Here is a 17,867-nt window from a genome sequence, read left to right as displayed (position 1 = left end):
AAATTTTTCCTTTTGTAGGCTGCTCTCCGTCTATGATTTTTCCAAGGCGTTCCTTGGCCTTGCCTAATAGTGAATTAATTGTCCAATTAGGGAAGTCGTTGGCTCTAAGAATTGCCTTTATTTTCCTCTCATTGTCAGGATGAAAGTCTGGATCACTAATGCTAAATACTCTTCTTATAAAATTCGTTGCTGTGTTTGTTATTACTCTCTTGTGGTGTTTAGAGTAAAAATTGATTAATCTTCCGGAAGCCGTCGATTTTTGATACCAATCTATTTTTAGCTGGTTGCCATGTCTATAAACTACCGAGTCCAAATAAGGTAGTTTGCCATCATATTCTTCTTCCTTCGTAAATTGGATGTAGTTGTTGAAGGAGTTCAGAGTCTTCAGCGTCTCTGCCACGTCTGATTTCTTCAAAATCGCGAAAATGTCGTCTACATATTTTGTCAATATCTTAGGTTTTCTTATTTTGTCAAATGTGTTATTGAGAAGTTCCTCCATTACGATGTCAGCAATAATGGGTGAAGCGGGTGATCCCATTGGCATTCCTCTAAGCTGTTCATACAACTTGTCATCGTATTTAAAATATCTGCTGTCCTTAATGCAGAATGTTAGAATTTCCTTGAAAATTTCCCTTGGAATATTGGTATATTTTTCAATCTCGTCCCATTTATTCTCAATTGTCTGGAGTGCTAAATTTATTGGAATACTTGGGAACAAGGACACCACGTCAAAAGATACTAAAACTTCGTCATTTTCTATGGTCATGTTCTTTATCTTAGCTTTAAAGTCCACTGCGTCTTTCACATTATATTTGGAATCCTTGGTGATATTTTTCAAAATATTCACTATGTACCTACATAGATGATAGGACGGCGCGTTTATTGATGAACATATTGGTCTCAACGGTGTACCTTCTTTATGGATCTTTGGGAGTCCATATATTCGAGGGGCCAATGCGGTCTTGCTGGTCAATTTATTCTTCTCCTGGATGCTGATAAGATTCAAGTTGTGAAGTTTATCCACCAATTTGTTGTTCCTTGTCTGTAGCCTAGATGTTGGGTCAATCTTTAAGCGCCTATACATACACATATCGTGTATTATTGCCTTCATTTTTTGCTCGTAGTCATCTTTGTACAAAGCCACTGTCTTTCCTCCCTTGTCTGCCGTTAAAATTAATAAATCCTCATTCTCCTTTAAATATTTTCTTGTTTGAGACACTGTGTCCACCACATATTTGTCTCTCATGCTCATCTTTGACTTTCGTAAGTGATCGTCTATCAATGTTGTAAGCTTGGTTCTTCCCATCTCCTGTTCCTCTCTATTCTCTATAGTTTGTACACACTCCTCTCCCTCTGCAATGACTTGCAAGAGTGGAAAGTTCTTGTTGGTGTGTGGGAGAGCGTGTTTCGGACCTAAAGAGAGAATCCATTGTACGTTCGTTGGTATCTCTCGCTCTGTTTTATTCACAAACCACACGTCGTTGCGTCTAATGTTGAGGGCCTTGTCTTGTCGTTGTGTGAGTGCCTGTAGTTTCTTTATGTGTGTTGTCTTGCTCTTGCTAACATTGCCCTTGTAGAGAGTAAGCTCACTGTCGAGGTATTGTAGGAAATCATCTTGAGTCAGTAGTTCTCCTAGCTTAGTCTTTGTATTCTCTACTTTCTCTTTAAAAGAGTGGATTTGCTTGTGTTTGTATTGTATTAGAAGTTTTAATACTTTCGTGTGAAAGTTGTGAATGTACCTGTGTAATGTTTTCTCAATATTTGGCGGGATTTTCTTGGTTTTGTGTGTTTGGAAGATGTTGCTAGTGTGTTTGGTTGCATTGATTATGAAGTTTGGTATGATGCCTGTTCTCTTACATTTTATTAAAAATGTTACAGATGTTTTGAGCTTGGCTATTTGTTTTTGGTGTTTCGAATATTGCTGGGCCGTTCTGTATGTGTGCTCATTGTACTTTTGTTTGATGTTTTTGTATATTGTCATCTTATTTGTTTTTATATTACGGCGTGCCTCCCGTTGATGTATACTCTGTTAGGGTATTGTTGACCTGGTTTAAAATTCTTGTAATTTTGTTGTATTGTATCGGCTATAGGTCCATTAAAACACAAATATTTAAGGTTTTTTTCTTTTATTTTTCTCCAATATTTCGGTAGACTCCGTCTACCATTTTCAAGGCTAGTTGTATTTAAATAAAAAAACAGAAAAACACAAATTTTAGTAAAAACGAATCACTCAATAAAAACAGAAAAACAATAATTTTTAAGAAACTTTAATTCCTATTACATTTAATGAGTTGTTACACGAACTATTGTCTGTTGGCAACTAAATGTTCTCTTCTGCTGTGCTTGTTGACTGTGTGGCGGTATATAACCAGCTAAAAATAGATTGGTATCAAAAATCGACGGCTTCCGGAAGATTAATCAATTTTTACTCTAAACACCACAAGAGAGTAATAACAAACACAGCAACGAATTTTATAAGAAGAGTATTTAGCATTAGTGATCCAGACTTTCATCCTGACAATGAGAGGAAAATAAAGGCAATTCTTAGAGCCAACGACTTCCCTAATTGGACAATTAATTCACTATTAGGCAAGGCCAAGGAACGCCTTGGAAAAATCATAGACGGAGAGCAGCCTACAAAAGGAAAAATTTATAAATCGCTAACATACATACAAGGATTCTCCGAAAGATTTGGCAAATCAAATCTATACGACAAGGACAAATACCATCTCGCATTAAAAACAGGCAAAACTGTGAATGAATTATTCAGCAAGACAAAATGTAAAATTAAAAATGAGGAGAAATCAAACGTGGTATATAAAATTAGATGTAACGGCGACAAGTCCAATATATGCCCGATGGCATATATTGGCACTACCATGACGAAATTGAAAACTAGGTTATCTGCACATAAATCTGACCAAAAAGCCAATAATAGACCAATCGAGCAGAAAACTGCACTAGCAGCCCACTGTGCATTGACTGGTCATAAGCCAAACCTCAACGATGTGGACATCTTAGCTCAAGAGAACAATTACAGACGAAGATTCACTCTCGAGATGTTGCATATCATCGACTTACCGCCTGACGAGAGAATGAATTTCAAGAAAGATATAGAAAGCTGCGCGAAGGTATACCGCCACACAGTCAACAAGCACAGCAGAAGAGAACATTTAGTTGCCAACAGACAATAGTTCGTGTAACAACTCATTAAATGTAATAGGAATTAAAGTTTCTTAAAAATTATTGTTTTTCTGTTTTTATTGTGTGATTCGTTTTTACTAAAATTTGTGTTTTTCTGTTTTTTTATTTAAATACAACTAGCCTTGAAAATGGTAGACGGAGTCTACCGAAATATTGGAGAAAAATAAAAGAAAAAAACCTTAAATATTTGTGTTTTAATGGACCTATAGCCGATACAATACAACAAAATTACAAGAATTTTAAACCAGGTCAACAATACCCTAACAGAGTATACATCAACGGGAGGCACGCCGTAATATAAAAACAAATAAGATGACAATATACAAAAACATCAAACAAAAGTACAATGAGCACACATACAGAACGGCCCAGCAATATTCGAAACACCAAAAACAAATAGCCAAGCTCAAAACATCTGTAACATTTTTAATAAAATGTAAGAGAACAGGCATCATACCAAACTTCATAATCAATGCAACCAAACACACTAGCAACATCTTCCAAACACACAAAACCAAGAAAATCCCGCCAAATATTGAGAAAACATTACACAGGTACATTCACAACTTTCACACGAAAGTATTAAAACTTCTAATACAATACAAACACAAGCAAATCCACTCTTTTAAAGAGAAAGTAGAGAATACAAAGACTAAGCTAGGAGAACTACTGACTCAAGATGATTTCCTACAATACCTCGACAGTGAGCTTACTCTCTACAAGGGCAATGTTAGCAAGAGCAAGACAACACACATAAAGAAACTACAGGCACTCACACAACGACAAGACAAGGCCCTCAACATTAGACGCAACGACGTGTGGTTTGTGAATAAAACAGAGCGAGAGATACCAACGAACGTACAATGGATTCTCTCTTTAGGTCCGAAACACGCTCTCCCACACACCAACAAGAACTTTCCACTCTTGCAAGTCATTGCAGAGGGAGAGGAGTGTGTACAAACTATAGAGAATAGAGAGGAACAGGAGATGGGAAGAACCAAGCTTACAACATTGATAGACGATCACTTACGAAAGTCAAAGATGAGCATGAGAGACAAATATGTGGTGGACACAGTGTCTCAAACAAGAAAATATTTAAAGGAGAATGAGGATTTATTAATTTTAACGGCAGACAAGGGAGGAAAGACAGTGGCTTTGTACAAAGATGACTACGAGCAAAAAATGAAGGCAATAATACACGATATGTGTATGTATAGGCGCTTAAAGATTGACCCAACATCTAGGCTACAGACAAGGAACAACAAATTGGTGGATAAACTTCACAACTTGAATCTTATCAGCATCCAGGAGAAGAATAAATTGACCAGCAAGACCGCATTGGCCCCTCGAATATATGGACTCCCAAAGATCCATAAAGAAGGTACACCGTTGAGACCAATATGTTCATCAATAAACGCGCCGTCCTATCATCTATGTAGGTACATAGTGAATATTTTGAAAAATATCACCAAGGATTCCAAATATAATGTGAAAGACGCAGTGGACTTTAAAGCTAAGATAAAGAACATGACCATAGAAAATGACGAAGTTTTAGTATCTTTTGACGTGGTGTCCTTGTTCCCAAGTATTCCAATAAATTTAGCACTCCAGACAATTGAGAATAAATGGGACGAGATTGAAAAATATACCAATATTCCAAGGGAAATTTTCAAGGAAATTCTAACATTCTGCATTAAGGACAGCATATATTTTAAATACGATGACAAGTTGTATGAACAGCTTAGAGGAATGCCAATGGGATCACCCGCTTCACCCATTATTGCTGACATCGTAATGGAGGAACTTCTCAATAACACATTTGACAAAATAAGAAAACCTAAGATATTGACAAAATATGTAGACGACATTTTCGCGATTTTGAAGAAATCAGACGTGGCAGAGACGCTGAAGACTCTGAACTCCTTCAACAACTACATCCAATTTACGAAGGAAGAAGAATATGATGGCAAACTACCTTATTTGGACTCGGTAGTTTATAGACATGGCAACCAGCTAAAAATAGATTGGTATCAAAAATCGACGGCTTCCGGAAGATTAATCAATTTTTACTCTAAACACCACAAGAGAGTAATAACAAACACAGCAACGAATTTTATAAGAAGAGTATTTAGCATTAGTGATCCAGACTTTCATCCTGACAATGAGAGGAAAATAAAGGCAATTCTTAGAGCCAACGACTTCCCTAATTGGACAATTAATTCACTATTAGGCAAGGCCAAGGAACGCCTTGGAAAAATCATAGACGGAGAGCAGCCTACAAAAGGAAAAATTTATAAATCGCTAACATACATACAAGGATTCTCCGAAAGATTTGGCAAATCAAATCTATACGACAAGGACAAATACCATCTCGCATTAAAAACAGGCAAAACTGTGAATGAATTATTCAGCAAGACAAAATGTAAAATTAAAAATGAGGAGAAATCAAACGTGGTATATAAAATTAGATGTAACGGCGACAAGTCCAATATATGCCCGATGGCATATATTGGCACTACCATGACGAAATTGAAAACTAGGTTATCTGCACATAAATCTGACCAAAAAGCCAATAATAGACCAATCGAGCAGAAAACTGCACTAGCAGCCCACTGTGCATTGACTGGTCATAAGCCAAACCTCAACGATGTGGACATCTTAGCTCAAGAGAACAATTACAGACGAAGATTCACTCTCGAGATGTTGCATATCATCGACTTACCGCCTGACGAGAGAATGAATTTCAAGAAAGATATAGAAAGCTGCGCGAAGGTATACCGCCACACAGTCAACAAGCACAGCAGAAGAGAACATTTAGTTGCCAACAGACAATAGTTCGTGTAACAACTCATTAAATGTAATAGGAATTAAAGTTTCTTAAAAATTATTGTTTTTCTGTTTTTATTGTGTGATTCGTTTTTACTAAAATTTGTGTTTTTCTGTTTTTTTATTTAAATACAACTAGCCTTGAAAATGGTAGACGGAGTCTACCGAAATATTGGAGAAAAATAAAAGAAAAAAACCTTAAATATTTGTGTTTTAATGGACCTATAGCCGATACAATACAACAAAATTACAAAAATAATTTTCTTTTATAAAAATAATTTTTTTTTATAAAAATAATTTTCTTTTATAAAAATAATTTTCTTTTATAAAAATAATTTTTTTTATAAAAATTTTTTTTTATAAAAATATTTTTTTTTTTATAAAAATAATTTTTTTTTATAAAAAATTTTTTTTGTTTATTATAAAAATAATTTTTTTTTATAAAAATTATTTTTTTATGAAAATAATTTTTTTTTATAAAAATAATTTTTTTTATAAAAATAATTTTCTTTTATAAAAATAATTTTTTTTATAAAAATAATTTTCTTTTATAAAAATAATTTTTTTTATAAAAAATTTTTTTTTATAAAAATATTTTTTTTTTATAAAAATAATTTTTTTTTTATAAATTTTTTTTAAACATTAATTTTTTATAGAAACAAAATTTCGAAATGAAAATCTTTTAATAAAAGTATTATTAAAAGATTTTCATTTCGAAATTTTATTTCTTATCTTTTTTATATTTTTAACAATTTTTTCGAAATTTTATTTCTTATCTTTTTTATTTTTTTTTCACTTGTTTTTTTAATTTTCTTACAAAAATTATTTCGCAATTTATTTTTGTAGAAAATTCAGTCAGTATTTTGGGAATGCGATTAATGTCAACTTTAGGCGACTTAAGAGAATAACTCTACAAAAACTCCCACATAGCTTTGCATATTTTTGTCTTTATTGCAGTGGCTAAAAATATCTCAAATTAATTAGAAGCAAAAACTAAAATATCAACACATATTAAAATTTACCTTGAAACCACAAACTTGTATTCCGTTAGTCTTGCTAATATCCCGGATATCAAATCAAAAAACAAAAAAAAACTAAAACCTTGTGCGGGCAAAAAACAACAACAAAACATGGAAAATCGTATTGAATTACCTTCAAGACGAAAGCCCCAATAAAGGACTTTGTGCTTTCTAGAACAAGAAGAAACAGAAAAAAAACTTAGTATCGTTAACTAAATAATCGCATGTAAATTTTATGGCCACTTTAGTTGTTGGTGTTGGTGGCATACGAAACCAAATACACTGCCGAGCATACGCATAGGTGCAGAATTGAATTTTGTGACCGTACAAAAAAAAAAACAAAAACAACGAACTTTGCTGTCGTCAGCGCGCCAATCGACAGCAGCCTCCATAACACACAGCACAGCACTCTGAACTGGAGAGTAGGAATAAAATACGGAAATATGAATTTATCCAAGGAAAATGTATGTAAATAGACGTTTATTTCGATTTGCTTTTATTTTTGTTTTGTTTCACCTTCAGTTTTGCTATAATATTTTATTTTATTTGCTCTTAGTCGCCATCGGTCTACGACGATGCGTCGTTTTCACTTTATTGTTGTTTTTGGTTTTTTTTTTTCTTCCTACATTTCTTTGTTTGCTGTTGTTGATTATTTAAATAAATTACATTTTTATAAAAAAGATTAAAATATTATAAAATGTTTCAACTTTCTTTTCTTCGCAACATATTACACACACTAAAAAAAAAAAGATTAAAGGTAACAAACCTTGGAAATATTAAATTATTAAATCTGCGAATATTTCATCTGTGGCGATTGCTTTAGGGAGAGTTTTATGCAAAAAAAAAAAAACACAAGTAAAAGCGAAGGACAACGAGTGATAGATGGCCACAAAGAGGGGGCTGTGAGCATTCCAAAACTATGTGGCCTAATCTAGTCTTGAAGAGGTCTACTGCTTTGCTGTCATTGGCTAGAACAGACGCCGTCTCAGTCATTGTGTCCGTCATGACAGGTCACTGTCTAATCGGAAAACATGCTGACAGACCGAAGGTTGCCAGCAACGACTTTTGCAGAAGCTGTGAGGACATCGAAAAATAAGAGACTATAGAACACCTTCTGTGTGTGTGTGTCCCGCACTAGCAGTCAGATGGAGTTCCTACATAGCCGGGCCGAATTTTGGAACCCATTACCATGGATTCTGATAAAAATTTACGCAAACTAAATTAAGTTGAATGGCATTATTTTATTCTACTTACCAAATTTGTGTCAAACCAGCAAAATTAAAGCTTCTAGGAACTGAACAAGGATAATCGATAGATCGGTTATATGGGAGCTATATCTGGTTATTGATCGATTTGGACCGTACTTGTCACAGTTGTTAAAAATTGAAACAGAACACCAATGCAAAAAATCGCAGAAAAATTGCGGCTTGTAAGGAGGATGTGTCTGCACCAAAGCCATCGGTTTGATTTTTATACCCTCCACCATAGGATGGGGGTATACTAATTTCGTCATTCTGTTTGTAACTCCTCGAAATATTCGTCTAAGACCCCATAAAGTATATATATTCCTGATTCTTGAAGTTGAACTAGCCATGTCCGTCCGTCTGTCTGTCGAAAGCACGCTAACTTTCGAAGGAGTAAAGCTAGCCGCTTGAAATTTTGCCCAAATACTTCTTATTGGTGTAGGTCAGTTGGGACTGTAAATGGGCCAACTCGGTCCATGTTTTGATATAGCTGCCATATAAAACGATCTTGGGTCTTGACTTCTTGAGCCGCTAGAGGTCACAATTCTTATCCGATTTGGCTGAAATTTTGCATGCGGTGTTTTGTTATGACTTCCAACAACTGTGCTGAGTATGGTTGAAATCGGTCCATAACCTGATATAGCTGACATATAAACCTATCTGGGGTCTTGACTTCTTGAGCCTCTAGAGGGCGCAATTATTATCCGATTAAGCTGAAATTTCGCATGAGATGTTTTATTATGTCTTCCAACAACTGTGTTAAGAATAGTTCAAATTGGTCCATAACCAGATATAGCTGCCATGTTAACCGATCTGGGGTCTTGACTTCTTGAGCCTCTACAGGAAGCAATTCCTATCCGATTTGGCTGAAATTTTGCACCACGTGTTTTATTATGTCTTCCAACAACTGTATTAAAAATGATACAAATTGGTTCATAATCTGATATAGCTGTCATATAAACCGATCTTGGATCTTGACTTCTGGAGCCCATAGAGCGCGCAATTCTCATCCGATTAAGCTGAAATTTTGCATGAGGTGTTTTGTTATGATTTCCAATATTTGTGCCAAGTATGACGCAAATCGGTACATAACCCAATATAGCTGCCATATAAACCGATATGGGGTCTTGACTTCTGGAGCCTCTTGAGGGTGCAATTTTCTTCCGATTTGGGAGAAATTTTGTACAACGGCTTCTCTCATGACCTTTAACATACGTATCTAATATGGTGTGAATCGATCAATAGCTTGATACAGCTTTTAATAAACCGATCTCCCAACTTTTGCTTCTTGAGCCCCTACAAGGCGCAATTCTTATCCGAATGAACTGAAATATTACACAATGACTTCTAGAATTTTCATGGTGCCGGGTATATAAGATTCAACCCGGCCGAACTTAGATCGCTCTTACTTGTTATGCTAAAATCTGGTATTGCTAACTACCATGTTTTTTGCCGCGGCGTAATCTATTAGCCTCAACCCATTGTCGGACGTTTTCTGGTGGAGGCTAAATTTTCCGACTTTTGGACCAAAGATGTCTTCCTTCCCTATCTTCGCATTAAAATCTCCCAGAACGATTTTAATATCATGGGCGGGATAGCGGTCATATTCTCTCTCTCTAGGCGCTCGTAGAAAATATCTTTGATCTGCTCGTCCTTGATCTGCTCTCCTGAACGCCTGGGTTCGTATCCGAGGCGAGATCATCAGAAAAAATCTATAGCGGTGGTTATCCCCACCTAATACTGGCAACATTTGGGAGGTACTAAACCATGTGAAAACTTCTCCCAAAAGAGATGTCTCCCCAAAGAGATGAGGCCCCCCTTTCATTGAGCTAGAATTGGCCATGGACAACGCTCATTGATATGTGAGAAGTTTGCTCCTGTTCCTTAATGGAATATTACGGTCCAGGTGCCTAGTAAGGTCCGTAAGATTGCAAAGCCCAGCGGACACTATAATGAGTCTTCTCGCCACATCATAGTCCTACATGATTACCAAATTGGGCCCACAGCCTGCAACATGTGTCTCAAGCAAATACAGTAGAGTGTCTTAAGGGGGTTCGGTCAATTCCCCATCTGTCTTCTGTTATTTTCCGTGAATGGAAATTCCTTAGTCATTAGCCTCCGTTGTCTTGAAGTATCCTTTATATTAGTGAGCTCCTCGATTTACTTGACAGAGCCCTCCCTTTTGGAATTACTCATGATACAATTTTTATAAAGCTGTAGTTCCTGTCTTCTCCGGTCCTCAGGTTGCCTATAAACGCCTAGGTTTTCATATTAGCAAATGTACACTTTTTCGAAAAACCCCTCTTTTCTTGGGCCATTTCCCATTGTCTCACCATTTGGGAAACACTGCTTTTGATAGTTCCAATCATATTTATTGCTAAAAAGGCAATTCTATAATAGCAACGTTTATTTATTTTGTTTTTTTATCCATTTGTAGGCTGTTTAAAAATAGATTTTGAAAAACAAACTGAAACCACTTTCTTCATCAGCACTTTTGCTTGTAACCTAAATAAAAGTCTTCACAATCATATTAGCCAAAGACGGCGATGATTTTCTCGTCTTCTCCCCCTCAAAACTCTTGGCAGTAAATGGTAATTAAACCATGACCACTGCAAAACAAGAAGAAGAAAAAGCATAAGCCGAAGAAAAACAAAAAAAAAATAAACAAAACGTTACATTATTGCAAAACAAAACAAAGTTGCTGATGACTGATTCTGCTTGGATGACTCCATGGTTGGATGAGTGAGTGGCTTTGGTCTCTGACCAATGAATTTGACCGTCCCCATACTGTTGTGTCGTCGGAATATCCGCCAGTTCAGCTGTCTCTCTTTGGATTTTTTTGTTTTCTTGGACAAATAAACATGCAATGCGTAGACTTTAAAGTTTTTCTTTTATAACTCAAAGTAAGCACATTGGGTGTTGGGAGAAAATTTAGGGCAACTTTTGTATTTAGAGAAATTTTTTAGGGAAATTTTATCCTTAATGAAAATTTTATCTCTAAGAAAAATTTTATAAAAATTTTGTATTTAATGTAAATTTTAGAGAAAATTTGTTTTAAAAAAAAATTTTATTAAAATTTCTTAGAAAAAATTTTTAAAAAAAAAATTATGAAAATTTTTTAGAAAAAAAATTTCCTAAAATTTTTTTTTTTAAAAAGATTTTAGTCAAATTTGGACTTTAGTAAAGACTTTCTGGTTTTTTTGGTTTTAGGAAAATTTTATGCATCTATTTTCTTTTGACAAAAATTCATGGATGTTTTGTCTTTGGGTAAAATTTTTATGAAAATTTCGTCTTCTAACAATATTTTATGGAAATCTTGTCTTTTGAAAAAATATTATGGATTTATTTTATTCATCAATTTTTATCTCTTTTGTCCCACTGTGCCTCTTAAAGCTTCACTTTATTGTACTTTCATTGTTGTTGTTGCTGTTGGTTGGCGTTGTGGTCATGTTTTTCGCAATTTCTCTTTGAGTTGTTATTTGTTTATGTGTTAAAACGAAAACAAAATGCTTTTTTTTTAATTTTTATAAACAAAACAAACGGAAAGCAGCACCATCAGCAGTCTTAATGGCTCAGCAGCAACAACGATGGCAGTACCATTATAAAAAACCCGCAACGTCAACGCTTTATATTCGCTGCGACATCGTAGACAACGTAGATGCTGACGTAGATGTTGCGTTTGTTTACGCATTTTTCATAGATTTTTGTGTTACTTTATTTTTGTTATTGTTGCCATTTAGCTACCCATATAGGGAAAATATAGGTGGCCGTTTTATTAAGTTTGTGACACTTTCATATTTTTGCAGAGAATGGAGCAAAAAAAAAACCTAAAAATAAGTTAGCAAAGTAATGTTAGTAATGTTTTTCTGTTCATTCTTTATTTCGTTTATAAATAGCATAGATAATAGTTGTTTTATTTTAGTACTATGGTTATAGTGAGAGGCAATGAAATTTGTACGAAAGTGACATCTATTCAGGACAACAAAGTTCTGGATAAATTATCAGTGCAGGCTTACGTAGAAAATTTGTTGTCAGGATTGCCACAACTAAGTGTGGCCACCCGCAGAAATCCTCTATTGTGAATGGTAAAATAAAATTAAAATCTATCTTGTATATAAAAATGAATTTATGTTTGTTTGTGCCGTTAAGACTCAAAAACGGCTAATTCGATTACCTTGAAATTTTCACAGATTGTGTAGGTTGGTGTGGAAGGAAACATATGCTATATAATTTTTTGATATCGGAAGGACCCTCCCCTTTACCCCAAAAGTATTACCCAAAAATAAAAGTGTACCGATCAGAACAATATGAGACTCAAATGAATGGTATTGAAGAATAGAATACGAATATGGTATTAAAAATTGGGTCCAAGTAACTGGGGGTCCGCCCTAACCCCAAAACCACCCTTAAATGCGTTTAATGGACGAGCATGACAATATGGGTCTCCAATGAAAGGTATTCGTGAGTAGGTTGCGCATATGGTCAGGAAAGAAGAATAAACTTTATAATTTGTTGATATCGGAAGGGGGCGGACCCTCCCCCGTTACCCAAAAACACCACCCAAAATCAAAAGTGAACCGATAAGGTGAATATGGGCATCAAATGAAAGGTATTGAAGAGTAGAATGCGAATATGGTATTAAAAATTGGGCCCCAATACTCAAGAAGTAACCCTAATCCCAAAATTCTTCCTAGCAGGCAAATTGAACGTTCATATCAATATGGGGCTCAAATGAAAGATATTCGGGAGAAGATTACGAATCTGGCATACAAAATCAAATCAAAGTTTAAGGGGTCACGCCACCCCCCAAAACCCCCCAAATGGGCATATGTACTATATACAGCCTCAAAAACGGCAGAACCGATTTTCTCAAAAATTTCAAATTTTGTTCCGATCGGTCCACTTTTGATTTTGGGTGTTGTTTTTCGTCTGAAATAGGTCTGAAAGGAAACATAGATTTAATAATTTTTTGATATCGGAAGGCGGGTGCACCCACCCCCTTACCCCAAAAACAACACCCAAAATCAAAAGTGGACCGATCGGAACAATATGGGTACCAAAGTAGAGGTGGGTACCAAAGTAGAGGTGGGTACCAAATTAGAGGTATTTTAGAGTAGAATACGAATATGTTATTAAAATTTGAGTCTAAGTCCCAGCGGGCCGCCCCAACCCCAAAACTCCCCAAACAGGCATATTGGACGTTTATGTCAATATGGGATTCAAATGAAAGGTTTTCGGGAGTACATTACGAATAAGTTAAAAATAATTAAGAACATGTAATGTATGGGTTTCCCATCCCCAAAAACTATCCAAATGGACGTATTAGCCGACAATGACAATATGGGACTCAAATGAAAGCAATTTTGGCAGTAGATTAGGAAAATGAATATGGTATGTAGGTGGCGCTTAACCTCCTTAAATCACCTCAAACAGGTTATTTGGCCCATCATGACAATTTGGGATTCAAATGAAAAACATTTGAGAGGAGAAAAAAGGATACAGATTTGGGGCCAAGTGTTTGTGGGTAAACCCTGAGGCACCCCCTTACTGAACTTATTTCCCGAACATATCATGACATGATATCCGTATTCTACTCTCGGATACCTTTCATTTGAGACACATATTGTCCCGATCGGTCCACTTTTTATTTTGAGCGGTACTCTTGGGGCGACGCCCTTGGTACTTGGATCCATTTTTTAACACCATATTGGTATTCTACTCCCGAAAACCTTTCATTTGAGTCTCATACTGTCTCGATCGGTCCACTTTGATTTTTGATAGTGCCTTCGGGCTTGGGACGGCTCACTTTGTACTTGGACCCAATTTTATATATCATATTCATACTCTCTACTCTCAAATACCTTTCATTTGAGTCCCATTTTATTCCGATCGATTCACTTTTGATTTTGGGCTGTTTTGGTCCTGGGGCGGCCTCATAAGTATTTGGAACCAATGTGTATTACCATATTCGTATTTTACTCCCAAATACCTTTCATTTGAGTAACATATTGTCCCAATCGGATAATATATCCTGCTAGGGGTTTTGGGCCTAGCAGGATATATTGTATTCCTCAGACATCAAGGAATACATTTTTATGTCAGATGTGCACTCTTTACTTTTAAATACCTTTCACCTGGTACCCATATTGCCCAAAGTGGTAAAAGTGTTCTGTTGTGTGGTGTTTTAGGGGTGGCGGACCCCCCGACATTTAGGGGACCCTTTTTTATGCCAAGTTCGGTTTCTACCCTTAAATATCTTTCATTTGATACCCAGTCGGTAAAAATGTCCGTTCGGGTGGGATTTGGCATGGGGCGTCCCCCAGTTTCTTTGAGTCCAAAGTTTTATACCAATTTCGTATTTTTGGGGTATTTTAAGGTGGCATACAAAATTGCGCTTAAATCGGTGCACCCGAGAGTCCGCCTCCATCTGTGAAAATTTCATAAAAATCGGTTTAGCCGTTTTTGAGTCTATACGGAGCAGACAAACAAAGCGCAACAATTTAATTTTTATATAATAGATGCGATAGTGGTCCAATCCTATGCGTTCAAAATTATTCCTAATCGACTTTTGCAAATGCCGTATCTTTTTGTATTCTAGGTCTTTGAATAATGTGACTAAGAAATATTGGCAACACTGTCGATTATGTGGCATAAAAATAAATTATAGATAAACAATTTGAATTCGCACATAGACTGGTTGGAGGCGCTTGTGAATATACATAAATGAGAATTATCTAAGAACATGCTGCTAGCAGATTTCTGCTCTCAATAGAAAGCAGATTGCGTCGTTTCTCTGTATCTTTCTTTCATTTATTTTTCTTTTTGCTTCAAATTAGATTTTTTTTTAATTTTTTCGGCAGAGCTGCTTGGTTGGGGGAAAAAAAATAGTTACCGACATTTATAAGCTTGAAATTTGCTGTCAAATTTTAAGAGCACAAAAATATCTGTTATTTCAATCCTCTTTGTTTGGCATTGCTTTCGTTGAACTGAGAGAACAAAGAATATTAAGAGAAAAAGCAATCAATTCCTTTACAGCCTCTTTTATAGCCAGCCGCACACATACACACTCATAAGTGCTGTCTCCAAACTCTTTGTTTGTGTTTGTGTAGACCTTTGCCAAAAAAAACAAATCCATGCTGTCTTAATAGGTTAAGCAAAACAGAGCGAGAGTGTGAGATAAAGAGAGAAATAGCTTTGTCTTATACCTAGACTGCTCATTTTGTCTCACACCGCCGTCATTGATTTATTGATTGGCTCCCATCTCTGCTAAGAAAAGGAAGAAAAAGAGCAACCATTGATCGTTTATTTGAGTACAGTAGACATAAATGCAACTCACAAGGCCTTAAGTAAGTTAATTTTAGTAAGAAGCGTGATCATTTTCAAATAACCTCAAAGCCAAGATGTCCAAAGTAAGATTTAGATTTAGATAAAGGGAAAGTTTAACAATATTTTAAGTTAATAACTTTAATTCCTTTAATATTAACTACCACTTGTTTCTCACTATCTCTTTCGTTTCTTCTTTGTTTTCCTTTACAGATGGGCTTAAATCTGCCAATGCTGCTTGCCAATCATCCGCCTTTGGAGTCTTGGCATCCCTCTGGTCCATTTTCCCCGCCCCAAGTGAATGATCGCAGTCATCAACAAATGCATGTTGCCTTGCCCATGCCCTTCTCCACCCCCACTCATGGTGATCTTAATAACACTGCCAAAGGCAGTTTGGGTGGTGGAAGTGTTAGCGGTGGTGGTGGTAGTGGTACAGTTGTCAGTGGTGGTCCCCACAGCATTTTCGGCGGCAGCAGTAATAGTGATTTTGCCAACAGTCCCCAAAAGCCCATGGATACCACGGACATTGATAATGACAAGGAATTGGAGAGTAAATGTGAACGTACAGCATCCACACCGTCCAATGTGCATGAAACCTCGATAGCATCGAATGATGGTCGTTTAAGTTCCGGCCCCAATGGTACCCCCAGCGCAGCCAGTGATGGCGGTGGCGGAGGAGGAGGCGGGGCAAGTGGTGGTGCTGGCACTAGCAGTTCAGGCGGTGGAAGTGGTGGTTCAATTGGTGGTGGTCGTCTTAGCGCTGGCGCCTCCGGTACTGATGCCGGTTCTAGTCCTATACCAAATACAAATACCTTTGAAGCTCATAAACAAAGACACCTAATACCGGGAGGAGCATTAGCGGGCGCGCCCCGAGATCATGATGATCTCGATATTAAACAAGAACTTTTGGAGAATTATTTTCATGCGCCACATCCGCCACCGCCTCCCGACTCGCATCGTTCCTACAGCTCCAACGAGGATCGGCCTGGGGGCGAGGGACCCGATGATTTTGCTCAAGATTTGCGTGTGAGTGCAGCAGCTGCAGCGGCCGCCAAAGGCCTGGATTTTAGCCGTTTTGTCCTGCCACCTAGTCTCAGACGTTCCACCGACTCCATAGATGAGAAATTTTCCCCGCTCAATATGCGCAAGCTGACAGCGAGCAGTGCCTCGAGTAGTGCCGCCGGCCAAATGCTCATGAATTCCCTGCTCTCCAACGAAAGCATGTCGGAGGACAACAATACGTCAGTAAGTGAGCGCCTCAAGCCTTCCGGCAGTGTTGTTGGCAATCCCAATGGCTTGGGCAATTCCCAGGATGCTAGCTCATCAGCGGCAGCTGCAGCAGCGGCAGCTGCCATCTATGCCGAAAGTCTGAATAAAGATGACTGCGATTTTATAGGTTCTAATGTTAGCGTTAAACTGCGTTCCATGGATCGCACACAACGTATTATAGCTGAAAAACTAATCAGCGAGGTACTCTACTACGGTCAGTTCAATGAGCTGGAGCGCAGCGCTCGAATACAGCCCAAGTGACACATCCTAACGAAATTTTTAAGTTCGCGTTTCATGAATTAGTTCAAAGTGTTCGTCATACGACATGCATACCACAAGAAAGAGAGGAAAAAAGAGAGCAACTACAGCTTAGTAGAAGGGAAAGAACGGTTAAGGTAGTACTAACATACTATTCCCATAGACAAATTCAAGCATAGACGTTTAGGATGCAATCAAAAAAACAAAAACAAAAACTTCAACAGAGGGCAGCAAACTCAGAAGCCAGTTAAACAGGCGCCATCTACATTAAACTTTGGTCTAATTGTATATGTGCTGATTTGAGAAGTCTCTGCCCTGTTTTGTCTATGATTTTTTTACGAAGTTGTTTTGGTTAACGTTTGCTTAATTGATACCAATTCCAAGTGTGTTCACGTAATCAAAAATTTTACAAATTGTAAAACAAATTTTATTTAAAATTATCAATTGCCTATTTTATTTGCCAGCAGAAGAGAGCTTGAATTTTAACAGTTGAAAGGAAGTGTTTCTCTCAACAGCCTGGAACAAATGGTTTTATCAAAACCAGTTGTGTCACATCGAACAGAGTTAAATAATTCTTTCTCTCTTCTTACTTTAGTAGACTAATTTCAAATGCTTTAAGCCTTGCCCATATGATTGACAATTGACAAACAGCCGATATGTATTGGCCACTGTGATAGAAAAAAGCAACGAATTTAAATTTTAAGCTCATCATTCCTACTCTTTG

The 17,867-nt window shown here is 36.7% G+C and overlaps 1 protein-coding gene across 7 annotated transcripts in view; it reads left to right on the top strand.

Annotated features, from left to right (window-relative positions):
* The window catches only part of LOC106092126 (uncharacterized), a 152,726-nt gene extending 135,143 nt beyond the window's left edge, over positions 1-17,583 (top strand). For all 7 annotated transcript variants that reach the window (XM_013258896.2, XM_013258895.2, XM_013258893.2 and 4 more), the window contains one exon: positions 15,830-17,583. In XM_013258896.2, the coding sequence (XP_013114350.1) occupies positions 15,830-17,146 (1,317 nt within the window). In that variant the 3' untranslated portion in view covers positions 17,147-17,583. The remainder of the gene's footprint in view (positions 1-15,829) is intronic.
* Positions 17,584-17,867: the final 284 nt, after the last annotated feature.

This window comes from Stomoxys calcitrans, chromosome 3 (assembly GCF_963082655.1).
Source record: "Stomoxys calcitrans chromosome 3, idStoCalc2.1, whole genome shotgun sequence".
NCBI classification, from domain to species: Eukaryota; Metazoa; Arthropoda; class Insecta; order Diptera; family Muscidae; genus Stomoxys; species Stomoxys calcitrans.
The sequence above is the reverse complement of the archived record's forward strand: the minus strand, read 5'-3'. Positions and strand labels throughout refer to the sequence as shown.